At 25.8% G+C, this 26,955-nt stretch overlaps 3 protein-coding genes and 1 long non-coding RNA gene across 10 annotated transcripts; 1 reads left to right on the top strand and 3 right to left on the bottom strand.

Annotated features, from left to right (window-relative positions):
- Positions 1-875: 875 nt before the first annotated feature.
- On the bottom strand, positions 876-7,511 carry LOC132919953 (USP6 N-terminal-like protein). Of its 2 annotated transcripts, none has more exons than XM_060982036.1 (9): positions 7,264-7,511; positions 6,938-7,176; positions 6,649-6,868; positions 5,851-6,130; positions 5,481-5,641; positions 5,251-5,397; positions 4,730-4,903; positions 4,544-4,631; positions 876-3,257 (listed from the first exon to the last, which is right to left on the bottom strand). In XM_060982036.1, the coding sequence occupies exons 2-9, from the start codon at positions 7,093-7,095 to the stop codon at positions 2,923-2,925; spliced, it is 1,563 nt and encodes a 520-aa protein (XP_060838019.1). In that variant the 5' UTR covers positions 7,096-7,176; positions 7,264-7,511; the 3' UTR covers positions 876-2,922. The 2 variants fall into 2 exon arrangements, with proteins under 2 accessions (XP_060838019.1, XP_060837934.1); XM_060981951.1 differs by having other exon boundaries at positions 6,938-7,173; positions 7,264-7,510.
- A 356-nt stretch (positions 7,512-7,867) lies between these two features.
- On the top strand, positions 7,868-10,733 carry LOC132920266 (transmembrane protein 258). 2 transcript variants are annotated; one of them, XM_060982553.1, is made up of 2 exons: positions 7,868-8,153; positions 8,268-9,810. In XM_060982553.1, exon 2 carries the CDS (start codon positions 8,395-8,397, stop codon positions 9,574-9,576), a length of 1,182 nt encoding a protein of 393 aa, XP_060838536.1. In that variant the 5' UTR covers positions 7,868-8,153; positions 8,268-8,394; the 3' UTR covers positions 9,577-9,810. The 2 variants fall into 2 exon arrangements, with proteins under 2 accessions (XP_060838536.1, XP_060838622.1); XM_060982639.1 differs by lacking the exon at positions 8,268-9,810 and adding an exon at positions 10,218-10,733 and having other exon boundaries at positions 7,976-8,153.
- Positions 10,734-11,419: 686 nt separating this feature from the next.
- LOC132920070 (tumor susceptibility gene 101 protein) lies at positions 11,420-16,852 on the bottom strand. 4 transcript variants are annotated; one of them, XM_060982252.1, is made up of 10 exons: positions 16,766-16,852; positions 16,081-16,146; positions 15,275-15,359; positions 15,117-15,182; positions 14,877-15,040; positions 14,682-14,805; positions 13,687-14,006; positions 12,898-13,098; positions 12,682-12,815; positions 11,420-12,618 (listed from the first exon to the last, which is right to left on the bottom strand). In XM_060982252.1, the coding sequence occupies exons 2-10, from the start codon at positions 16,123-16,125 to the stop codon at positions 12,432-12,434; spliced, it is 1,326 nt and encodes a 441-aa protein (XP_060838235.1). In that variant the 5' UTR covers positions 16,126-16,146; positions 16,766-16,852; the 3' UTR covers positions 11,420-12,431. The 4 variants fall into 4 exon arrangements, with proteins under 4 accessions (XP_060838235.1, XP_060838413.1, XP_060838148.1 ...); XM_060982430.1 differs by having other exon boundaries at positions 16,808-16,826; XM_060982165.1 differs by having other exon boundaries at positions 16,567-16,801.
- A 2,932-nt stretch (positions 16,853-19,784) lies between these two features.
- Positions 19,785-25,409, bottom strand: LOC132920380 (uncharacterized). 2 transcript variants are annotated; one of them, XR_009660729.1, is made up of 5 exons: positions 25,009-25,409; positions 22,173-22,281; positions 21,020-21,793; positions 20,815-20,930; positions 19,785-20,725 (listed from the first exon to the last, which is right to left on the bottom strand). It is a non-coding gene; the product is annotated as an uncharacterized LOC132920380 (long non-coding RNA). The 2 variants fall into 2 exon arrangements; XR_009660727.1 differs by lacking the exon at positions 25,009-25,409 and having other exon boundaries at positions 22,173-22,415.
- Between the last annotated feature and the right edge of the window lie 1,546 nt (positions 25,410-26,955).

Below are 26,955 nucleotides of genomic sequence, written 5' to 3'. Positions count from 1 at the left end.
TATAATGAAACTAAACCATTAAAAATTAAATGAAGTGTTGAAGTACATGATTTGAGACAAGGTTTCTTTATATCCAAATTTATATATTTTGTATAAAATATATACACTTCTAGTTAGCAGTGCAACTGCACTATTGCATTATAAAGTTTTATGTGGCTAAAACTTCTCAAAATATACATTCGCTCAACTATGACTGAAGACCAGCTATTAAATTTGACAATATTGAGTGTAAAAAGCAACTTATTAAATGTTTGTATTAAAATATAATATAAATAAAGTAAACCGCGAACACAGCAAGCTAATTTGTAATGCATAGATGATTGAACCTTATCTACACAGACATACAGTGACTTTTCGAAAGTGATGTAAACCTACAATACTAAAATCCTGGGTTTGCCACTGTCAGATAGACTGAGTACGAAACAAATAGGTACGTTTCATGCTTTCACAAATCTATACAGTTTTGTAATTTTATTTTACATATAAATGCAACGTTACCCCTCACAAGTGAAATAATCACTTTTTTACGTTCTTTATTTGTCAGATACTTAAGTTCATTGCTTCTTGTCTTCTGAAATATTTCTATGCACATGCTTTCCTATGTCATTAAACGCAATTGGATAATTAAGAAAATAACCTGCTGTTTTTCAGCCCCCTCCCGTAATTTGTGATCAACTTTGCTCGCAGAAAATAAATAATATTAATACAGAACTTTTATTATACAGACAAACACAATACCTACTAAATTTATCATGAAGAATAAATACGACTAATGTGTTACTTAACGTCATTATAAAGTAAATTTAAATTCTTTTGACTACTAATAAGTAATCTTGCGATTTGATAAAATTATATTCAAAAAATAAAACAAATAATTGTTAATATATATTTAGGTATAATACATAAATATATTTATATATATAATATATAAATAATATATTAATAATTATATTAAAATACAATGATATTGTCGTTGACAATTTTTAATGATATTAAATAGCTACAGTACAATGTTTATCAATAACAATAAATTAATAATTAAAATGTATATAAATTATAAACACATTTTTATTTTATAAATAAATTATAAAGATTGAACGCTCAGGAAACTATTGTCCTTGCTTTTTAATGTTCACAGTCTCGTACTTATTTAGAAGAATATTTTTTATACAATGAAAATTATATCATGTTTTCACTGTAATTAATCATTCAGTTTGTATACAATCGATAAATTATTAACATAACCATTTGTTCAAGTTGCATCTTTCCCATTTATAACAAAAACATTTAAATTTAAAATTCATGATCTATACAGAATGTTAAAATTACAAAACAAGTTTTAACAATTCTATCTAAGTATAATAAGTTGTAACATCTATATTCTATATGTCTTTTGAACACCAAGTTAACATCTAATGACATAAAATACATCTTAATAATAATGTAGAAGTAGTAATTACTATATAGAATTATTAAAAATATATAATATATTAATTTATAAGACAATCTAAGGCATTTGTTAAAAACAATTATATTTCTATGTCAAAATACACATCAATTTTCTTTCATAAAATAAATTGTTGCTTATAATTATTATTTCTCTTTAATACATTCATATTTCTATAGTCAACTGGCAACCTTAGCTAATTTAATATTATGTACATTTTATTTATTTGTGCAAAATACAAAAAGTCTGGAATGAATAATGAATTTAGTCTTATATTGAAAGAGAGCATTCAGTTACATAATGATAGCGTCCAAAAGTATTTTTTTTCTCTAATTTACATTTAAAATAAACAATACAAATGTATTTTTTACAATTAACCTAAATGATTATTAAATCATTCAACTACAACATAAATTAATTAGTTAACACTTTTATTACTTTGATACTTATCTTTTTTACTTTAATACTGATAGTTAGATAGTGAACATACTTTTAATAAGAAATTGTAATAATATCGTCATGTGATATATTGTTGTAATACTTATTTTAATTATTAACATTAAGAAATGTATTAATGATTTTATTTATAAAATAAAGTATTTAATTAAATTTAATCTGAATAGAAGGCAATACATTTATATTATAATAAATTTGAGGTAAATTATCTCAATCATATTCTACTAAAATAAAAATAAGTTAATATTTTAGGTATTATGTGTACAATTGCATAAACTACAATAGCTCATTAATTAATTGTATTATAAACCACATACAAGTATGATAATGTATATGAATATAATTGTAAAATAAGTAAGAGATCTAATTTAATTGTATAATTGTATAAATAAACAACATTATTTTTTATAAATTTACTATTTTATAATTAAAACATTTAAACTTTTATAGGAAGTCAAAATAGTCATATTAATGTTATTTATAATTTTTATGTAACTCAAAATGTTAGACATCATGCAAGATAAATAAAGTATATTATCAAATATAGTTATTGTTTTCTTGAATATTAATATTGTAATCACATTAAATGTTACTAAGAAATTGAAATAATATTAAAAGTTGAACTATATAGTTATAAAATAAGTATAGATTATTGAAGTTAAGAGGTAGTATAATTTATAAAAAATTATATTTATTTTTACAAATTATGTTGTAAATAATTAAAATCAATATAGGAGTTAACAGCTGTTGATTTAATTTCTGCACCATTTTATTATAAAATAATTTAAATTAATGACTTGTTGAGGTATAAATTATACGATTAATGAAATTTTATTTAAACTACTGTACTTAAGCTACATCTAAGCTTCTTGCCAAGAACAAATTGTGTACTGTACACAAAAATACAAAAAAGGTATAACTAATTTACATGAAAAGTAGCACTGCTTATAGTCATAGAGTAGTCACCAACTATATATTCAATCACAGCCAATTTAGTATATCACTAATTCAACAAATGATTAGTTTATAGTAGACACCGCTTTAAACATACCATCTGTTTCCACAGTAGGAGTGGCTATCTCGTCCATCACCTGTATTGTTGTAATTTTGTTTGAAACAGAAGTAGGAGATTTCTTTGTTGGAGTATCGTATGGCACATATATGCGAAGCACATCAGGTTGTGGGCTCACACATGTAACATCCGATCCAGCATCATCATTTTGAATGCTTTGTGGAGACACTGTAGTCGTAGCTGCAGAAGTTACACTAGTGTCCAGCAATGAGCGTCTAGAACTGTCTCCAACAATTGAGCTAACATCATCTAAACTGTTTTTACCATTTGTAATAATTGAACCTGAAAAAAAATTCATACATATATATACTTATTTGCAATGTGTTTTAAATATAGAGTAAATTATAATTCAAAATAGTCGGTAGAATTTGATTTTTATTTGTTAATTAGGATTAGATTTTCTTTTACTCATTACTAAGAATATATACAATTTATAATATTAGTTAGCTATGAAAACATATTTTTAAATTGTATCTTACTCACCTTGAATAAGTAAAATGAAGAGGGATTATCAAAATAAACAAACCAATTTTTACATACAAAATTTTACATGCAACAAAGAAATTTTTTCACAGATTAAATCTGCCAAACATATCTACTAATTAAAAAAAAAAAAATGCTATTACAAAATGATATTGTAGTTAAATTTCTTTACAATTTAACGATGTTACAAATGTGTTGTATAATATCTTCCAATATAACAATATGTATTAATGTTTTGTATTGTTATATTAAACAATTTAAATCACAAAGATAATTAACTTAGGGATATCAATACATATTATTTACATTTAAAACACAACAAATAATTGAAAAATACTTTTTTATTTATAAAACATAGATAAAAAAATAAATATTAAATGCAAGTTTTAAAATATTTTATATATAAATTTACAATAAATGAGTAAGCCTCAGTAAGCCAACAGAATAATAAAGAAAAAAGTTTTGTTTTAGAGTTGTACTCAAAAATAAATAATTAGGTAATAAAAACAACAAATTTGTGTTAGCAAATAAAAATTAATTGCATTACACAGTTAAAATAAATTTTTGAGTAAAAATGTATATGCATAATATAAACAAGTTAAGACTATTGGTAAACATTGTTATTGAACAGCCACATTTTTTCAAAGGAACAATATTAATTCCAAGAAGTATTCAGTTTACTAGACATGTAAATTATATTTTAACAGTTTAATACACATTTAACGAGGCTAACAACACATCTGTTTACAGTATTTATTTCAATAAAAGGTATATAATTAATAATTTTAAACTTAAAATAACAAAAATATTATAGTTATTTTACAAAACGTAATAGGCTTATAAAAAAGTAATAATAATAAAAAATAACTTTAAAATTTCTACAAATAAATAACTATCACGACATGTTGATGCTGTATTATATAAAATGTTAAACTAAAAAAATGAAAGCAACTTTTTTCTAAGATCCTAAATAAATGAAAATATTTTATGATTTGTGCATTAATATTAAATGGAAGACTAGTTTTTATAGACACCATAGGTTTAATTTTATCATCAGGCAAGTGTTCACAATCTAGTCCACTCACCTTGACGTTGTGAATCCTGTTCAGGTGAACTATGAATTTGGTCTGTATTTATGGGTTTTCTTTTTTTATCCACTCCATTGATTTGAGGCTGGAAATTTTTTTTTAAAATTATTATTTTATTTAACTACATATTTTTTAAATTAGTATTTTATTGAAAAATAATGATTGACTTTAAACAAGTTTTACCTTTCTAACAGGGATATCATCAGGATTAAATATTCCAAGCTCTCTTTTTAATTTTTCACTTGGAGATGGCAGGCCAGCATTATCGAGTTTATATTTTTTTAATTCAATAAGACATTCTTGAAGTTTTTCTATGGTATAATCTGCTGTATGTTGATAATTTTGTTCCAATTTTACCTTATCATTAATAAATGTCCATTTAATGAATATATAAATAAAATATTATACATAATCATATTTAATAAATGATAAAAACAATTTGTTATAAATATTTTCAAATTAAACTATAAAATATAATGAATATTTATTCTGTAAATAAGCATTTTGTTTATTTTGATAAGCTATCAAGAAATCAAAAAAAACTTTTAACTAAATTGATTGAAAATTAATCACAATATTAAAAATATAAATAATAAACACAAATAAATTGTAAAACTGTATAATAAAAATAATTAAGAATTTAAATTTAAAAAAAATGTATACATCATGATTTAAATTTAAACGTTATCATTTTTGTAACTTACTTGTAAAAAATTAAGTATATCATCCATTCCTAAAGCATATAGCTGGTGGCGATGTAATTTTAACAAGCAATATGCCATAGCTGATAATATTTTGTCACCTTCTAGTAAAAATGTATCCCATACTCTTAAAGTCAATTTAAATGGTATCTAAACAATGAATGTAGACAAATTATAAATAATAATATCAAACTATAAAAAACTAATAAAGATAAGTCAATTAATGTACATACTCTGTCCAAAAAACATTGGAAGAACCATTTTAAAGTATATAATCCAGTTTCAACTCCATTTTTATCCAAATGTTTTTTTAACTTAGGTAATAACTTATTCATTATTTTATCATGGTGATCTTGAAAACGTATTAACTTAGGAAATCCAGGTATAAAAAAACCTAAAATATTTTAATCTAAGTGTTATTATTTAAGCATAAAATTAAGCACAGAATTAATTGACCATTGATAAACCATAATTTTAAGACAAATAAAAAATAAAATTTAATATATCAAATTAACAATTGACATTTTTTTTGTTTGTTTTATAATGAGATAAATCAATTTTTACTTATGGAAAGTCTACTGTACATCAATATATTAAACTCACCATGCATATGATACTTGTTATGGGAAATAAGAGTAGATAATGCCCAGAAAGCTTCATCTTCACTTAAATACATCAATAGTAATGCTGCAATTTGTGACATTCCCTGAGTATAACCAATATCTAAATTATAAATACTATATGCAGATAGTATATTAAATAATTCTTGTTGCTTCAAATTGTAACGTTGTCGGAAGTTGATATGTTCTCGATATGTTCGATTCACATCTAAATCAATTTGTCTCACATCTGGTGAATGCTCCCATGCCAACTCACACATATGCTATGTAAAACAAATATTTAATAACAATGAAATTATATTTAATACAGATAAATATTAAAAAAATTTTAAATTAGTCAACTTTAAACATAAGAGGATGTCAGCACAGTGTTGTTTCATTATATTTTCTCTCTCAAACCCACGAGCAATATATATTAAAAAGTTTCACCTAAAATCGTTTTTTTTTTTATGATTTTTAAGTACTCAGAATAAAATCACCCATTACAAAAATGTTGGAGAATAATATTTTTAAGGGTATGAAATATTGATTTGTCTATACATTTTTATTTTACTCCAAGATTACTTAAATATCATAAAAAATTTTTAGGTGAAAGCATTTTTTATATGTTGCATATAGATTTTAGAAAAACAAATATTGCACTGACATTCTCTTAAACACCTACTGTTATATTAAAAATAACTAATATATTAATCTATCTAAATAATTTTATAAAAATAGATTATTTAAAATATTAATAACTGTACATTTTATACATATTGATAATTAAATAGATAATTACTTTGTATTTATTTTTCTGATCATCTGTGAGTTGATCAACACCCAATAGTTTGGCCCACACTTTACCTCGTAATGAATTTGGAATGCCTTTGTAAACGCGTCTTTTGAGTTTTTCTCGGGATAGACCATCCCAATTGGAGATCATTTTCAGCCATTTTTGTTCTCGGGTTACTTCGATTTTTATCTCTTGAGGATCTTCTTTTTTAAACTTTGACTCATCACTAGGAAAGAAATTGTAAATAATTTGAACCAAGACCATTAACGATAATATTGTAAAACTAAGTATATACCTTATTATGAATCCAAATCTATCAAGTTTGTAATAGTCATTGAATGCAGGATCATCAACAGGATCTATAATTGTTCCGTCCCCGGGTCCATTCCTATATAGATCAACAATTCTCTCTCTCTCCTCGTATACTTTATCAGCTATCTCGTCCTCATTCATCACAGTGACAAATGTTTCTCATGGCCGTCGCGCACTGTCCGTCACGACTGTGGTGTAACGTTGTCGTCGTTGCGTCTTCTGCTAGATGCAACAAAAATGTTGCTTGGTAAAGTTACAGTAGAACAATCAAAAAACCATTTATCACCAAAATCGGGATTGAGTACGTACACCTTATGCCTCAGTGCTGTGCCGAGTGAGACGTCGACGAATCTCAGATGTCAGCGGCATTTTGCTATGTAGGCCATGGTAGGTAGTTGTATGTGAATAAACGGAAGACGAGTGAACGACACAAAAAATAAATAAACCGTCCTAAAATTTTAACACAGACGCATACGGTATTAGGTCGTCGTCCGTCGGCGCTGATATAGTGATATCACGGAACCCAAAACAGACACAAACACACGCCACACTCGGACGCGATATGAACTGCACTAATTACATATTTTGCTCACCCCCTCCCGACACCGTTACCGTTATAACAATAAATTATGCTACTCTAATAACAATAATTGTATTATTGTTGTTATTGTTAGTTGTATAGTAAATAAACCTCTAGTAATAATAAGTATTAGTATTATTATCACAGAACGGATGAAATTCAAACGCGAAAAATTCCGGTGAAAATCTATCTGCTCTGTGTCATACTGTCATTAATTGTTGTTTGTCATATTGACATAATATGTAATAAACTAATAAATAATAATATTATCGTCAATAGATAATAATATAAGATATTAGATCGACAACGACGCGTGTACGCGATTCAATTCAATTCATTTTGTTTATTTACGAAAAAAAAAATGAAAACCCGATGCTAAGTTCATATATGTACAACGACGCACGGACGGCGATAAGTATCGTTCCCAACTTTTATCTGTTGATACGTATACACAGTGGTCGTACACGCGCAATAAATTGTTATTTTAATTTTTTATATTCATCATAGCAGGGGGATTACCACTGTGAAAAACCGACAACCGACAATAACCGTTCACCCTCCTGAAGAAAAGAATACGTAATACAATTCGACGATCGACAACCGTGCCGGACTCTACGAGGTAAATTGGTTGTTTTATTTTGTTTATATATATTATCCTACTTAAATCATAAATTATTTAAAGTTTTTCATTTTGTTCTCGTGACCGGTGTTTTTTTTTTTTTTGGCCTCTTAGCTTTTCCACGCTTTGTTACCTACTTGCCTCCGACATCGGATTACACTTTGTTTTTAGTACACTCAGTTTGGCGGATTATATTGTGTCATTTTTAATCATCTGACCGCGGTACTATCTATTCCGTGAAATGACTGGCGATCAGAAGAAATCAACTTTTGGCACAGCACTGTTGAATTTGCATAGCGGTTACACGGATTCGCTGCCGGGGAGAGAAAAACACATAGAATGTTTAAAATCGTTCCTGAAAAAACACCTCAAAGATCACTGCTCGGTTTCTATGTACATATCTGGACCGCCAGGTACCGGTAAAACCGTGTCGCTTCACTCATTGTTTACCAGTGATTTGGTTACTGACAACTTCACTATAGTGTATGTGAACTGTAGTATGATAAAATCTGCCAACCGTGTATATGCTAAAATTGCTGAAATGTTAAAAATCGGATCAGGTACACAAAGAGAATGCATATCAACCATTGAACAGTACTTGAAAACTAAACACAAATCTATTCTTATGGTACTCGATGAAATTGATCAACTGTCATCTAAAAATCAATCAATATTGTATCAAATATTTGAGTGGCCAATCATTCCACACTCAAATATGGTTGTTATTGGTATTGCAAACTCTTTAGATCTTACTGATCGATTATTGCCAATGTTAAAAACAAAAGTTTCTTTACAACCAGAATTATTGAATTTTCCACCATATACAAAAACAGAGTTAGCTAATATAATATCTCATAGATTAGAAAGTGCAGGAGTTGCAGAATTATTTCCTGTCAATGCAATTCAGCTTTTATCTGCAAAAATTGCTTCTTTTCGAGGTGATATACGTTATGCATTGGATGTTACAAGAAGAGTTATCGAGTTGGCAGATGATAAAATTGACAAAAAAATTGAATTAAATGATGTATTAGCTGTGTTGAATAATGTTTATTCTACTTCTGGTGCGCTTGATAATAATGATGAAAATTCTGAAAAATTACCGTTACAGCAAGAATTAGTGGTGTGCGCATTATTATTATTATTGTCCTCTACTAAAAAAAATCAAGTAATTACTATAGGAAAAGTATTCAATGTTTTTACAACCATTTGTAAAAAACGCAACATTCAAGTAAGGGATCTGAGCGAATTCATAACCATGTGTTCATTATTAGAAACAAGAGGTGTAATTAAGATCTTTGGACAGAATATAAATAGATTATCTAAAGTATTGTTACTTTGGGATAAAAATGAAATTGATGATGTACTACATGACAAACAGCTTTTGGTTGACGTCTTAAATGATAAATCACTATTTATACAATAATATTTTATCTAAATCAAAGTGTATGGTTTATTTTCTTTTATCTAACTTAAAACATTTGTAGCAACTATTTAAACTGTTCTTACGTTTATAATGAAGCATTACCTATAGAAAATGCATTATTTTTATTTAATTTTAATTGATATGTTTAGGAAATTTTATTTTGTACTATGATTGTTTACTCAAATATCTTAGAATAATTGTATATTTTTAAAATAAAATCTTGTTTATTTTTTATTTACTTTTATTTTGTTTTCTTACCTTTGTTTATAGTAATAATAATAATAATAAAAATACCTACATTTTTTCAAAGGTAAATACATAGGTAAAGTAAATATTTGTATCAAGAACCTATTTAACAACATATCATAAAAGTGATAATGAAATAAGCTAAATGAATTGGCCTGGCTCAATAATATTTCAATAGGCCTCCTAAATTGATGTTTAAATTTTGAAAAAATGAATGATTTAGTTTAACTTGCTGTCTTTTACCCTAAATCTGAACCTAAACATACTTTAGCAACTAAATCTATAAAAACTTATAACAATAATACTATATCTATGAATATGTTACTGTTAATTATTATTAGTATTTTGTTTTATATAAAACTGAAATTATATTGAATTTTATTATTTTTGTTTAGCACAATGACACTGTACAAGCGGTATGTGTCTCCAGTTAGCCCAGCAGTTTATCCACATCTCACCTTGCTATTGCTCAGCATTGGGGTGTTTTTCACGGCATGGTTTTTCGTCTATGAAGTAACTGGTACAAAGTATACTAGAAATTTGAAAAAAGAACTGACCATATCTTTTGTAGCTGCCTTATTTACTGGCTTTGGCCTTCTTTTCTTATTACTCTGGGTTGGAATATATGTATAATGAATTATTATTATTATCATTATTATTTTCGCCACACATAATTTAAAGACACTATTTTGAGTTATTACATGCAATAAAACAATATTTATACATACAATATATACTATTGAGTATGTAAAATATGGATAAATGTATCTTGTTATTTAACATTTATATGTAAATATTGTATAATATTAATTGAAATCCCTATTTATATCTGTCATCAATTGAAACTACTTTCATTATAAATTATTTTTGTTTTCATTTTTAAAAATATAATAAATGTGTTCATAACGTTATATTTACCTATTATTTTTGTTTAATTGTAAATTCGTAAGTTTTAATTATATAGTTATTTCTTTAAAGAAATAATTGGTAATATGTATCCCTATTTTCATGAATATTTTAAATTTCACTTATTTGAGTGATGTAAATGTATTGTCACGACGACTACGGCTGGCAATGAGATGACCGTGTCAGATGTCAGAATAAAATTTGTTTCAAATAAAAATATAATATTGATTTTTAAATCATACATTATAATTTTAGTAATTAATAAAATTATTTAAGCAAAAAAAAAATCAATGAAAAACAATAAATTTTGGGTTTCTAATTTCTACATACTAGGTAATACATAAGTGTATATACAAGAATCTCAACTGGCTCCAGCTCCACTAAAGTCTGAAATTACAGTCGACTCTACGCACCCACTATCTAAGGGGTTTATATAGGAAATTTTAATAACATTTCGTAAATAATTAAAATGTTAAATATATTTAAATACTAATTCAAAGTATTTTAAAGTGGTCAATGTCAATACCAACAATAGTTGTTACATACTTACATAGTATCATATTTTAGAGCTACAAATTCTCTGTTTACTGGTATAATTTATTTCATTTTTTATTTATATAAAAATGATGACAAGTAGTAGCATTTAAAATTAAGAGTTAGAATTTTCAAAACGATAAAACAAAAAAAAAAATATATATATATAAGTTTATTTAACTTCTATATATTACATATAATTGTATAAGTTACATTAAAGCATAATAATCTAAAACAATAAGGATACTTTAATAATAATTTATAAATGGCCAATTTAATTTTATAAACTGAACTAAAAATGTAATAGATTAATTATTAGTAAAGTAGTATCATTCCTTAGATGATTAAATAATATGCAATAGTTATATAAAATAATTTTGCTAAAATATCTCTAAAATAAATTTTAAACATTTAATACAACTTATAATTTCTTTGGGTCATATTCACAAATGCATAAGTCCATTTTTCTATTTTTTTAATAAAATAAAAGGTATTATAATTATATTATATTTTTTGTTGTTGTAATAGTTACATTGTAATTATTTTTTAATTAAGACATCAATATGTTAAAAAATTGTTTATAAGAAAAACTATTGTATTTTTTAAAACATGGGCATAATAATAGAATACGCTTAAATAGATTTTAAAATTAAATATATTTTGTGGATTTGACCGATATACAATTAATAATAATAATTTTTACTTATTATAGATTTAAATTATAACTTCAATAAAATTACAATTGTAGTTTTAATTTTGTTTTATATATATAGTGCTTTTTTTCTTACAACAAAGTATCATAATAAAATATATAATTGATAGTATCTAATGTTATATATAAAAATTTAAAAATAAAGTAAAATAGAATTTAAAATGAAATAGTATTTATTTTAGAGATATAATGATTGATATATCAACTTAGTGCACAGTAATTTATAGTAATAAAATATTTAATAAGACTAACAAAATTAAGCATATTATTGATCTCTATTGCAATAGTTAACTGATGTAAGTATACAGTTACAAGATATATAACATAAGAAACATGTGTTATAATGTAATATTATATATACTGCAAATGTGGTTTTACCTCATTTTATTTATCCATAGAAATTAAACATTTTATCTTGTTAATTTTATCTCGATCTTGTTAGTTAACCACCTTTAAATTAAGCCACTAAGCCAGCCTTATGCCTACATCGTTGCATCAAAGCCCGCAACATAAATTGTTTACGGGAAAGGGAACGTACTTGCTTCAGAAATACATCAAGATCAATCACACCTCTTCTTAATGCTTCTCCCATATAATAAATTGCATCTTCAGTTGCAGCTTCTTCAGCAAATGCATTCAATATTCTAATAATTATAAAAATAATAAGTAACTCGCATAATAAAAATATATAATTAGTAATTACTTACTGTTTATAAAGAGGTGCAGTTGTAGTTACAGCATCGTCAATATCGATATTATCTTCTTTAGATAACTTAGAAATAGCCATTTCAAGTTCTAATTCTTTATCACGCAAAACTTGAATATTTTGTTCTAATTCAGACTAAAATAATACATTTTAATATATTAGTAAATCAAAATATAAACAAAACTAGAGAATTTTGATAAGATGAATTTCTGTCTACCTTTTCTTTGTTGAGACTTGTCAAAATAGAGTCTAATTTATTTTTTCCAAGTGATAATTCTCGTTGAGAATGTTGTAATATATCTAATTCGGCTTTATTCTGAGCCATTTGTTCATTAAAGCGCCTTCGTACTTTATCTTCAATAGCAGATAATAAAGAAGCTTTGATATGTTCTTCAGTTATTGTACCACCGTCACTCAACTATAGGTAGTAACAAATACACAAATATTTATTTATTGAAAGGTACAAGTAAAATAAATATAGACCAAAAAAATCTTCAAATCTATATAAATTATGCTTTACAATATAATATGTTAACAAACATTCTATAAAATATAAATAAGCAACAAAACTTCATTAATATATACTTCTAAAATATAGACAACTCTTAATAATGTTTGTGGACAATACAAAATGGTCCTTATTTTTTTCAAATAAAAATAATAAAAGCACATACTACTAGATAATAAAATTAATTTATCTTTTATCCTTCCATACAATAAATAAATGATTAGTTTCACAATATCATATATGAGGACACAATAAAACATTTTATTTTGTATTTAATTGTGTCTGACTTTTATTTGCATATTGATATTTATGTTATCTAGTATTTTAATGAATATCTGATTGTCATCTAAATAAAGCTATTGAAAAGTTATAGGCGATAAATAATTATTATTTTGTATTTAATAAATTAATACAATTAACAGTTATTATGAAAATTTATTTTATTTATACTTTAGGTTTCCTAATCTATTAATTCAAATGGAAAAAAAATAAACTTACCCCTGTGGTAGAAGTATTAGGCATATTACTAGAAGTTGGTGGGTAAGGAGGATATTCTGGTCTAGTTTGTGCAGGTTGCTGTGGATATGGACAGTTTTGTGAAGAATTTTGAGTTGTATATGGTGGAGTATAAGATAGAAAATTTGATGTATTGGCTGAACCTGTTGGATAAGGCGAAGGTGTTGGAAACTGATTATTATACAAAGGATAAGGAGTATTAGAATTTCCATGGTATGTTGTGGAAGGATTAGAAGTAGCAGTCGATGATGTTGGTATTGAAGAATATGGCAACATCACGTTTGAACCAGTCCCACCATATGCTAAATGTACATATAAAAAAATTAATAATAATAATTAATATAATATTCTTATGACGTTAAGTAGGGACCTCGGCGGCGACCAGTTTTTGTCAATCGGTGATCAGACATCAATTGATTATCACCCACACAAAGTCAACCATCTGTCCATCTTCCGTGTAGTAAATACACGCAACTAAGTAAAAGTCAGCTGTCGAGTTTCCTACTTAATGTCAATTGAGTATAATAAACTACATAAATGGTATCTTTAGAGAGTTCATAATCTATATTATTTTTTTTTTAGCAAAATTATTTTTTCTAAGTTGTAAAAAAATCACAAAGTTTAAAAAAATAAATATTACATGATTAAACAAAATACTTGACTATCCTATAGCCTAATTTCATAAAAATAATTGATAGGCACTTACTTTGCAAATTGATAAAAGTCATGTTTATAATTTAATCATATATTCATAAAATAAATATGAAAACATTATACCTAATATAACTTTTATTTTATTTTTATAGCCTGTTTATTGTTTCAATATTTAAAAATATATAAGCCTGGATAAGTGTGGACATGTCACTCATACGTAGAATAATATTGAAACTGACTAGTAATTTTGATTGGTATATGATTACAATATTCACTAATTTTCAACCAAAAATTAAAGTATACCAAATATGAATTAAACTTACGCATTTGAGTAGGATAAGCAACAGGGTTTACAGGGGGTTCAGTTCTAACAACTGAATATACAGGTGGTGTTTCTGAGAAAGTTGCTGTCATTACTCCAATTAAATCAAGAAGATTGGACGTAGTCTAAAATGGTTAACATATATAATTTAAAATTGGCACAAATTAAATATAATTATAATTAATTAATGTATTACCGGAGTCCAATTATGTAAATATGGCAAATAAATTTTACCATTATGATCAACATACATTGACATTTTAATTCGCATATCCAATGTAGGTTTCACATAACAGATTGGTGCATTATTTGGATGTGTATCCATCAGCCAGATACTAATTGGAATGTGATAAGTGGTGCCTTTAAAAATAAAATTAGATAATTAATTATTCTTATATAATATAACAATACAAAATTATAAACTTAAAGTAATTACCTTTAAATGTAACGGGAATAGTACCACTCAAATTAACTAGTTTCTTTTCAATTCTATTTGAAAACACTGAAAAAAACAATATTTATTATAATTATTTTTTGAATTATACTAGTAAAAACTCATACCAACAAATAACGAATATGATAAAAATAACTTACAAAATGTCTCAAAATTACAAATGAGTCCATGATAATAATTTAACGTTTTTATGATTTCTTTTTTTGTATTTTCAGGAAATTTATACTGAAATAGAATCAATATTAAATATTAAATATACAAGAAATATAAAAATTATATAATGTATTTAATTCTATATTTTATATTATAAATATTAAATACACTATAACCTACAATCACATATTTTTAATTTATAAAATATATACATATTTAACAAATACATTCAATATAGTGTATGTACATCCTTACATTCATAACTATATCATTCATGGTGTATCATGGTGATATGACAATTTTTATAAAAAAATTACATTTGAATGTGTCAGATCATTGTGATACATTCTGTACAGTGTACATGGATATGATATTTAGTTATAAAAAAATTGACAAAGTAGTATACCTCTAAATCTGTTCTATTTTGTGGGCAAATTGTTATTTGGTTATTATATATTATAAGTTTTGAAATATCACTAAATTCCAACTCCAGGAATGGTTTTAGATATGATCGGCATGTGCGATGCCAGAGGGTGCCAAAATAAGAAGGAAGTGTGAGAAATGTCTAAATTAAATTTTGATTATAGAGAGGGATGCCAAAATAATTCTTACACTGGGTGCTAAAAGACTTAAAGCCAGCCCTGACCACCTTCAGGCATTTATGATTCAGAAGTTACTACATTTTACACTCCTTTTGAGAAAGAGTAAGTTATAAGTTGATAACAGAGTAAGTTTTTCAAATATTGTGTATTAAATTATATTATTGTAATTAAAACATTATTTTATGACTTACCATAGTTAGATATGATTTTAAAAGACTTTCTTCGATTCGTATCATTTTGAATTATTATTTATCCTCCTACAACATATTAAAACAACATTATTAATTAAAATATATACACTGACTAATCTCTGTAGTCTGTTAACTTAACTATAAATAATTAATAAATACATGCCTACAAATCTTATTTGAAAAATAATTAAATGTCCTAAGACCATGAAAATGTTAAAAATCACAAATTTATGATTACTACGATTACTAATTATCATCAAATAATTTACGGAAATTGGTATACACTATACATTGATTTGTTACAATATCTAGTCTAATTTATTGAGTAAAGATGAAAATAATTGTTAATGTAAAACTATATGCAATTGAATAAGATACCTATTTATAAATAATATTAAAACGATTAAATAAATAATAATTTCTTACTAGATTCTTTAGAATGTATTACAATATTGGGTTGTACTTTTAATGAACAATAAAACTTACGTCTTTATAGTTAATGGGCTACACTGAAATCAAACTATCTTTATACAACGACCAAAATCGAGTTGGTAATTTTAATTTACTTTTAGGATGTATTTTAAGTAAAACTTTATAAACATAATAAACGTGTAATAATCATCAGCTAAATATTCAACTTATGAAAATAAAATTGAGATTGCAATTTTAAAAAGATGAAACTTACACTTTCTATATAGACATAATATTATATAGTATTAACCATTACCATATTATTTCTATTTAGTATTTAGTATTTACTATCAACGCCGTGATCTGTGAATCATATGATGTATTGATGTTGCGTACAAAAGTAAGTACAAATTACAAAAGATAATAACGTGATTCAATGTTGTTGATAGATAAGAAAACAACAATAGAGATTAGTAAAAAATAAAAAAACAAAATATTCTCTATTATATGTTATAAAAATTAGTTATACAGATTAGAGAGTACTGACTACTGAGAGTAGGTATTTCAGTATTTGAAAGAAATTTAAATTATAAAACCGACGGGCGAAAGCAATGAAATACATTCGTAGATGTGCGTCTCCTACGAACTACAGGATATGTCGGTCGCCGGTACAAAGTCTGCGATTTTCGGAAGGAGCTCAAGCAACCCATTATAATTCCATTATTGAGCTAATTTGTATCACAAATTAGGTAAAATTTCTTAGTTGGTGATTTTTATTAGAATCCAAAAAATAAAATTTAAATTTATAGTTTTACATAATGAGTAGATACTAAAGAGATAGACCATAAAATGCTTGCATAAGCATATTATGTTAAATAAAATTCAAAATATATTATGGAAAACATAGTTATGCTATTAATAAGTTACATTATTGATATTTAATAATTAATTATAAATAACAGTTTGGCATTGCTGCTAGCTGTAGGTTTGCGTCTGTGATATTGGCCAATTATCTATTCGTGTTATATTTTTTAAAATAAAACGATAGTCGATAGAACAACAGCTTTATACTCATTATTGTATTATTTAACTGCTGCCTATTAGTGAAAAGTAAAAAATGTTTATCAGTAATAATAATTATTATGTATTTATGTTTACTAAAAAGTAAAAGGAAAAAATGAATGTGAGAAACAAAAAAAAGAAAAAAGATAAGGAAGAAAACATTTCAAAACATACTAAAATAACTAAAAAGTTTTTTTTTTTTTAACTCTATTTAATTGTCAACTGGGTGTAAGTATAAAACTATTTATTCAATAGTGTAATTTTGAATAGGTATAGTATTAATGTGTTTAGAATATTTTACCTGTAAATAAATTATGTAATGTCCTATAATATGCAATTTAAATGTTTTATTTGCAATTTCTGTGACAAGTGTGAGTGCATTTTCTAAATTAGCCATTGTGAAATCTAAACTTAGAAGCACAATGACACAAGAACGTCTTGAATCTTGATCCACTTACGTGATATTTATTAAGCAGTAAATATCATTCAAGGTTGATATTGAAGAAGTAATAGAAGAATTCTATACTCTTGTACCGATAAAAAGGTGACTTAAGCTAAAATCTAAAAATATGCTTATTATACTACTCTATAAAAGTTAAAGACAGAAACTGATTGAAAACAATTTTGATTAGGAAACATAGGAAATAGAAATAAGCTAATTAGTAATTACTAATAATATAATGTATATTTATATTTACAATCTTGGTTAAAAATATTAATTAAAAAAATAGGCTGACGATAACCAATTAGGCCACTTAATATTTCTAATTGCTATGCTTTATCTACAATTGGTTATTACCAATTTATTATAATCTACAAAGAGTAGGTAGAACAGATTTTACAACCGAAATTTAATAGTAGAAATACTTCAAAATTGCAGTTGAATTTTAACATCCTCAAAATGCTATCATATAAATAAATTAATAAATTATTCTAATACAATATTATAAATATGACCTCTACTACACCATCCTAATCAGATATCTATGTTATTAAACTTTTATGTTAAGCTCCTAAAACATCATAAGACATCAGTACATCACTATTAAAAGACCTTTTTTATAACATTTAATTCATAAAAACCAAATTGTAAAATAAAATTACCTATAAATTAAATATTGAAAACCCGATAGCTTATGATGTTAAGGTCTCGTTTTCAAAATCCAAATGCGTTATAATTATAAATAGGTAACATACTAATATCGCAAACCCAAATACCCAATATTGTACATATTATATAATATGTAAATTATATATACAATGTACGTCCATCGTCCATGGTATTAGTGCATTACCAATACAATAATATAAACTTATAAAAATTATTTTTATAAACGCAAAATTACACTTTTAACAATATTTTTAGCTCAAAATAAGCTGGGGGTGCTAAGCACCTAAGCACCCTCGGGCACCTGCGTGGACTGCATGTGCAACAATGGCGATGTTATTATTTTAAAACATATACTTTTGAATTTTATACAAAATTTATATAGTATATACATGTGTAGGTAGGTTGTATCTCAATAATTTAATGTAATGTATAGCTGTATAGGTAATCCATGATTATTATGAACAAAATTTGAAGTTTTGCCCCCTCCCTCAACTAAAATTCCTAGCTACGCCACTGTATACGTTTATAAAAATATTGTGAATATACATTTTTTTTTATTTTTAATGAGTAAATTAACAACTTACTAAGAAATTATTAATTCAATTTTCAAGGATTTTGACCCATTTATCAATTTTTGCTATTAAAAAACACTAATAAAGCTAACAAATATAATTGTCTATAAAGAGCTCAAAATTAATTACAATTTTTTGAAAATTAGACCATTTATAGAAAAAATGATAATACCTATAACTACTTAGTACACATTTTAAATTTTACGGCTATTCGTTTTTTGAATTTTAAGAAAATAAAAAATCACTTTTGTTGAAAACTGGTTAGCGTAAAAGATTTATAACATAATGATTTTAGAGGAATTGTAGCATATGGTTAATAAAATCCAAATGTGTATAATCGCATATTCACATGCAAACATTTGTAATTTATTATAAGACACAAATACCTACATAACCAATGCGTCAATAAATAAGTAAAGTATGAAGTTTCAAAATAAAATCATTAATAAAATACACAATAATAAAAATATGTGAAAATTCAATATTTTAAGTAAAGTAATAGATACATACAATATTTCTGGCAATATTAAACTTGACCCGGTTTTGTTAGTGTCTTTGTTAAATAAAAACTAATATAATAACTACCTACTTGGAGTCTTTTTGTAACAAATCAAAGCCTATTTTTTTTTCAAAACTATTTTATTGTAATACTTTATAAAACGTTAATATTTATCGTTTCTTGATATAAATAATTATTTAATTGGTATTTAATAAAAAAATGTATGCAAGGTATAACTATAAGATAAGAATAACAGTGTTAGGTAATTTTCCACACCACCTTTATATTATTAAACGACGTACAATAACATTGTCCGGATTGTTTAATAACTTTATGAGGTATTACACGAGGCGCGTTTTTTTTATTGTGGTGTCCCCAGTAGGCCTAATCCACATCGTAAGCGAGAACGCATTATATGCAGGGGCGTATTTAGGTAGGAGCTCTAAAGATTTAGAGGGGCGACAAATTTTTATTTCGTACTTTATGAGTACTGGCGCAGTGACGTCAATCATTAATAATTTTCACAACAAATGTGTGCCATAGAGGTATAAAATACTATAGTATTTATATAACATGGTATTCTATGGTATTAACAGTTTGACCACTATTGCGTGGCGTAGAAGTTTTTCAATTTTTTTTTAATGGGGGAGGCGGCAAAATATGTGTTGCCCTTATCCTAAAATTCCTAAATACACCACTGATCATATGAATGCATTCAAATAATAAAAAAAAAATATACAATAACTTAAATTATGTGGATATTAATAATACTATATAATATAAAACGGGTAATGTGTATAATATATGTGTGTTGCCGGCCGGCGAGAGTCAATGTGTTGGATGAGTGGATGAGAGATGAGCGCTAATGCGTAAAGGGGGGACAACTAAATTAAGATGAGCTTCTTATTGATGCTGCCAATCTTCCTCCGGGTTGAAACGAAGCCGAGTGCCGACACATTTCCCATCAGTTTTGTGACAAATTCTTCTTCACTAATAAATATTAAATAATTATATATAGTATACTGTACCGTCTGTACTTACTACGATTCTAAAAGTTATAATATAATACAAACAAATACTTTGGACAGTTGATTATCAGTTGAATTTCTTTTTGCTGCTGCCAATCTTCCTCCGGGTTGAAACGAAGCCGAGTGCTGACACATTTCCCATCAGCTTTGTGACAAATTCTTCTTCACTAATAAATATTAAATAATTATATATAGTATACTGTACCGTCTGTACCTACTACGATTCTAAAAGTTATAATATAATACAAACAAATACTTTGGATAGTTGATTATCAGTTGAATTTCTTTTTGCTGCTGCCAATCTTCCTCCAGGTTGAAACGAAGCTGAGTGCCGACACATTTCCCATCAGCTCAATGACAAATTCTCCGTCGGTGGGTAGTCCATGATCCAGCCAAATGTTTGGTTCCTATAAAACTTCAACTAATGTGCTGATTAAATGTAATTTAAATTTATAGTAAAATTTTAATGTTTAAAAAATCTATGTTGGTGTTCTTTTATTTTTGAATTCAAATTAATTTGAAATTTTATATTCATAATTTATCAGTTAAAAATGTAAACATGAACTAAAAAGATTATAGTATATTGAAGTTTAACTTTCTGTTCGGTGGCCACCTTTTTAATTCCTCACTCTCTTTTATAAGAAAGTTAAACAGCACAATAACTATATAAAAAAATATAAATTTAAACATACACAAAGACGAACTAGCTTTGTGATAAGAAAAAAAAATTGAAAAAATTAGTAATTTATCAACGTATTATTAAAATAAAAAGAACACCTAAAACCGTAGTACAGTATATTATATGAAAAAAAAACCATAAAAATTAAATATTATTTAAGTATATACTCATAATATACTGTACTACTGTTCAAAAAATTATATTATTAAACAAACACAGCCTTGCGACATTTATTTTTGTTATTCAGATGTGCTTCTTAATGATACTGCCAATCGTCCTCCGGGTTGACATTATGCAAGGATATAGCGTAATTATTTCAGTTTTTTTGTTGTTCCGATATTATGGCAAGATCTGAAAATTTTTGTTTTATTTTATTTTTTAACACCCAAAGTACCAAATCGATCCATATTTGCTACAAGAATTCATGACAAACAAAAAATAAACTACATAATTGTAAGATCATTATACATTTTTCGCTACGTCCACGTCATCGCGAATAATACAAATAATACATGGTTGTTATTTCTCACAATTTTTGTCTACTATAACTAATGAGTAAAATAAGTAGGCATTGTGTACTATTTTTTCATTGGACCCTGGAGAATAAAATATGCGTCTACATCAACTACATCGTCCGACTAGCGCGGATTGTTCATATAAATTTATATATTTTATTTTAAGTTTAAAAAATAATTTTAATCCCAAAAAAGAATAATAAAAAAAAACTTACTTAAGCGTCGACTGTTCCCGTGAGTTGTGTCAATCTTCAGACTATACGTAGTAGTGCACCGCCGCCGAAGAAACTGCAAATTTTCTTCATATCGATCTTCATCGTGATTCTAAATGAGAATAAAAATTCATTTTTATTAAAATAAACAGCACGAAATGAAAATGAGAATACTTGTCATGTACTTCAGTACTGTTCATTAAGACTATTATAGAATTGTTAATCGTCTTCGACGAATGTCGTCGATTGTCGTATGCCACAGATGACGAATATTATAATATGATAAATCTATGGTTTTTTTTCTTATAGAACTCTTTGTGATATACAATCTATTTTTCTATTTTAGCCGTTTGACATATGAACGTAAAATTGAAACATTTAAACTATAAACCAAATCTTTATAGATATTGCAAAGTATTAATATTCTATTCTAATGAAAATGATTACAAATTATTTAATTTAATCTATAAAAATAGTGAACAAAACAAAAATAATTATATTATTATATATATTTAAAAAAAAAAAGAATTATGATTTATGATTAATATCGTTATGTTTCTGAGTTATTATTTCTGCATACTTTTGGTTTTAATCACGCAGTGCTTTAACTTAATCTTACATATTTTTACATGTAAACTTACATACCTATATATATATCTGAAGACACCTATCATAATAAAAACAAATTCATACATTTCCTTTATTATGGTTTCATGTAACAAATAGTACCTAGTCAATGCATTGAGGAATTCAATTTTCAGTACTATTTTATAAAATAATCAAAAATTACATTAAATTAAAGATAAAGAAATAATTATTACAGTGTTGCTTTACATTAGTGATTAAGTTTATTACTGTAATTAGTGTGTGAAATTTGAATTTGAAAGAGACAGTCAGTCAACCTTCATTAATAAGTATAATTTTGATGTATTATGACTTATAATATTATATGTTGATTGATATTGCTAAGTATTTTATTTTATTTTTTTTGTGTAAAGTTTGACAAGCTACATTTTTTTCGAAAACATTGTATTTATCATAATTATTATTATAATATTGTATAAATAATAAATATAATTTATACCGTTAAATTATATTCTTGTTTTATACTTTTGAGTTAATAGGTACAACCCTTTCGTAAAATAATTTGAATAAATAATATCTTAAGATTAATCTACGTATGTCAAAAATATCATTGTGTATACGTATAGTATAACATGTACAAAAAACTTTTATGTCCCTACAAATAATGTTTTAAATAATAACAAAATATCGTAAATATACATAATTTCAAAATATTTTGAAAAAATACTATCATAAGAATTTAATTAAAGTTTTAAGTATCTAAGAATATTCGTTTTGGACTATAACAAAATATAAAAATTATTTGAGAAAAAATATTTATTTTTAGGGTGGGTGTATAATAAACATTTAATAAGTTATAGGTATAATACTGAACTTCAAATAGTCATAAAAAATAATGTGACTTTCCAGTAAACATATTATTTTTGTTTTAGGTTAAAAAAAAACTAATGAGAATTAGTACATTAAATTTGTATATAAAAAGACAATATTATATAAATATCTGATGAAAAAATAATTTGAAAATTGTATAGATTTAGACAAAATTTGTTAAAATTTTGATTTTAAACGTTTATAAAAATATAATATCGTAACTATACATTTTTTATTGCAGTAATTTAGTTTGTTAAAATGTTTTTATAATTATACAATGTATAGGAAATCATAATGTAGACAGTTGGTAAAATTTTCAACATTCTATGATTAGAATTTTTGAACTAAAACCTATTAAATTAATTAATTTTGTCGAAATTTTACAAGTATATTATAGCGTAATGATTCAAGTTTTTCCGACATTATGACAAGATCTAAAATTGTTTATGTTATTTTACTATTAACCACCCAAAGTACTAAATATATCATATTTGCTACAAGAATTCATAACAGATAAAAAAAAAACTAAATAAATTTAAAATCAATATAGATTCATTGCTACGTCCAGGATCCAAGGTATAATTGACGAATTTATTTTATTCTTGGCTATTTTTTAACTTGAATCTTTTAGAACTCTCATGCCATATTCACAAATTAAAAACAGTTTGCGGACCAGACAAAAATAAAAATTTTGGCTTAAGTCTAGTTTAGCGGCCATTCGAATTTTTCGATTTTTTTTTCGGAAACCTATGCATTTTAACTAGTCTTAAACGATGGTGTAAAAATAAATTTGCGGAAACCATTAGTTTTGAAGTTATAGACTTACGAAGTTCACTATTTTCGGTTTTTTACTCAGGCGCGTGACGGGATATTTTCGATTTGCGGAGCAGAGCGACTGCACAGAGGAGCAAAACGTGTAATCACTGCACATACTATACGACATAACTTACCCTGTGACCTACTTGAGGTTGTGTTGCATAGCAAGTCGAGGGATATTTTTTTGTTTTTTTTTTTACATTGAAAACCATACAAGGATACGGGTTACACTGACAAAAAGTAAAACCAATTTTTATATTTTATATTTTATTTTAAAACTAAAAAAAAATTTTTTCGAAATTGTTAAAAAATTTTATATTCTTAAATTATTTACTATGAAAAAAATATTATCTAGAACTTTAAAATAATAAAATATTAAAAAAAAGATTTCATCGTTTAAGAATTTAAAACGGGTCGTATATACAATAACCCGCCGGTTGCCGGGTATCGGAAATAAAATATAGTTCTAAGTAATCGGGGTGGCAGCTTGTACAAGTCAATAAATATTTATTTAAAGTATAAAAATTAAATTTATTACTACCCTAAAATTATAGGAAAATTAACATACGTAAGTATCCTTCGACGCTTTTCGACGAAATCAAGCTGTGCCATATTAAAGTTCAAACGTGCACATCAGCCACCGAATAAACAGCTAGCTCTTATTTCTTCATTCGTCTTCTTTGCGCTTCAGAATGAAATCATTGAAATTTTTTATGAAAATAAGAGCATTTGTCATGTACTGAAGGCTGTTGTTTGACGACTGTTCAATAAAATATTAGAATGGTTAATCGTCTCCTACAAATGACGACGATTGATGTTTGCCATGGATGGCCATTATTATAATAATATGATAGATCATATGTTTTTTTTAAAGAACTCTTTGTGATATTATAGGATTCATTTTTATATTTCAGATGTCTTGCATACGAAACTTTTGGTATTTAATTAATTTCATACGTAAAACCATAATAATTGTATATCCTGAATTTTTTTTTAAATTATAATTTTATTATTTCAATAGTTGTTTGGTAAAATTTCTCACCAAAAAATAAGACCATCTTCGACCAGCATAATTTTACATTGTACACAATTTATTAATGTATTATACATTGAAAATTGAATTCAAATTGTACAAATTCGTTATAGAGACATACTTAACCTAGTCTACATGTAGTATTGTAGTCACCTACTATAGTAGCTATACAGCAATTTATGGGTTGGCTGTACTAAATGATTAATAATTTTAAAAATATTTAAAAGTTGAATCATTCAATTAATATTACATACTAAATAGTTAATAGATTATGATCTACGTATAATAAAGAAGGACAATATATATATAATATAATATATATATAATAAATGCATCTATTTATGGTATTATGCTATTGTTATTTTATCCTATAAGTGTATAGTCAAAATATTTTGAAAATTATTATATGTATAAGAAATGCAAACATTAACATTTGTTGAAATTTTCAAATAACTACAGTTATTCGTTTTTAAATTACTACAAAAAAAACAAAAATCGGTTGAGCAGAAATAGTTTTCACAGAAATATGAAATGAATATCTAATAATGTCAACAAAATTCAAAATTCAGACAATTATAAAAAAATATTAATGCGTCTTTTCAGAAAACTTTTTATTTTTGTTAGGGATAAAAAAAACTTATATTAGTCAAGTACTCGGTCAGTTAAAAATGAAAAATGCTATTTATACAATTAATATAAATATAAATTATTATATAAAATGGGTCTGGTAATATACTAATGTGACGATTATGTATTTTTGGTTTCACGTATTTTATGCATCGCGCGTTCGGGAATAAAATATGCATACGTATACGTCACCCGGCGTGTAGTAGATTGTCTGGTGCAATAAGTATGTATTTATTTTATGTCTAAAAAAGTAAATTAAAGCTCTAAAATTATAGAAAATCAAACTCACGTAAACATCGATTTTTTTTTGTGAAACTTAGTTGTGTCATATTTAATGTCCATACGTTCAGTAACCACATCGCCGACCCAGGAACACCTTTCCTCGTCCGTCTTTACCACGTTTTGAATTGAAGATATTGAGATATTTCATAAAAATAAGTTGAACAGAACGGCATATGCGTGTAAAATATTATGTATATTAAAGTACGGTTTAACGAATTGTACGTCAATTTTTTTCTCCGTTAAAATTATTACAACCGTCAATCGTCTCCGACGAATAGTGAAGATTGATGATTGCCATAGATGATAGATTAATATGATAGATCCATATCCATAGATCATATACTGTATTATTATGTTGTAATATTATTATTAGCCAGACATTTAAATTTATTTGGGAGTCTGCCGTTCGAGAGACTCAATTGTACTTATACAAATTTTATATGCATGGCAAGGCTGAGGGCGGGGTAGATTGTATAGATGTTGTTCAGTACATTGAGACTAGACTCATTCAAAGTTTCTTCCATTGGCATCGCATAAATTAGTAATTATGGTGAGTCGTCGTCTCAAAGACCT

Source organism: Rhopalosiphum padi, chromosome 1 (assembly GCF_020882245.1).
Source record: "Rhopalosiphum padi isolate XX-2018 chromosome 1, ASM2088224v1, whole genome shotgun sequence".
NCBI classification, from domain to species: Eukaryota; Metazoa; Arthropoda; class Insecta; order Hemiptera; family Aphididae; genus Rhopalosiphum; species Rhopalosiphum padi.
This window is presented reverse-complemented; position numbering and strand designations above follow the sequence as displayed.

What these genes read in the sequence shown, in the direction of transcription:
- LOC132919953 (XM_060982036.1), bottom strand. Translation starts at nt 7,095, where the DNA reads ATGAATGAGGACGAGATAGCTGATAAAGTATACGAGGAGAGAGAGAGA. An exon ending in AGATTTGGATTCATAATAAG is followed by an intron (nt 6,869 to 6,937) that starts GTATATACTTAG and finishes TTTCTTTCCTAG; the next exon opens with TGATGAGTCAAAGTTTAAAA. An exon ending in ACAGGATTCACAACGTCAAG is followed by an intron (nt 3,258 to 4,543) that starts GTGAGTGGACTA and finishes ATTTTTTTTCAG; the next exon opens with GTTCAATTATTACAAATGGT.
- LOC132920266 (XM_060982553.1), top strand. Translation starts at nt 8,395, where the DNA reads ATGACTGGCGATCAGAAGAAATCAACTTTTGGCACAGCACTGTTGAAT.
- LOC132920070 (XM_060982252.1), bottom strand. Translation starts at nt 16,125, where the DNA reads ATGATACGAATCGAAGAAAGTCTTTTAAAATCATATCTAACTATG. An exon ending in TTGTAATTTTGAGACATTTT is followed by an intron (nt 15,183 to 15,274) that starts GTAAGTTATTTT and finishes TGTTTTTTTCAG; the next exon opens with TGTTTTCAAATAGAATTGAA. An exon ending in ATTTACATAATTGGACTCCG is followed by an intron (nt 14,806 to 14,876) that starts GTAATACATTAA and finishes TAACCATTTTAG; the next exon opens with ACTACGTCCAATCTTCTTGA.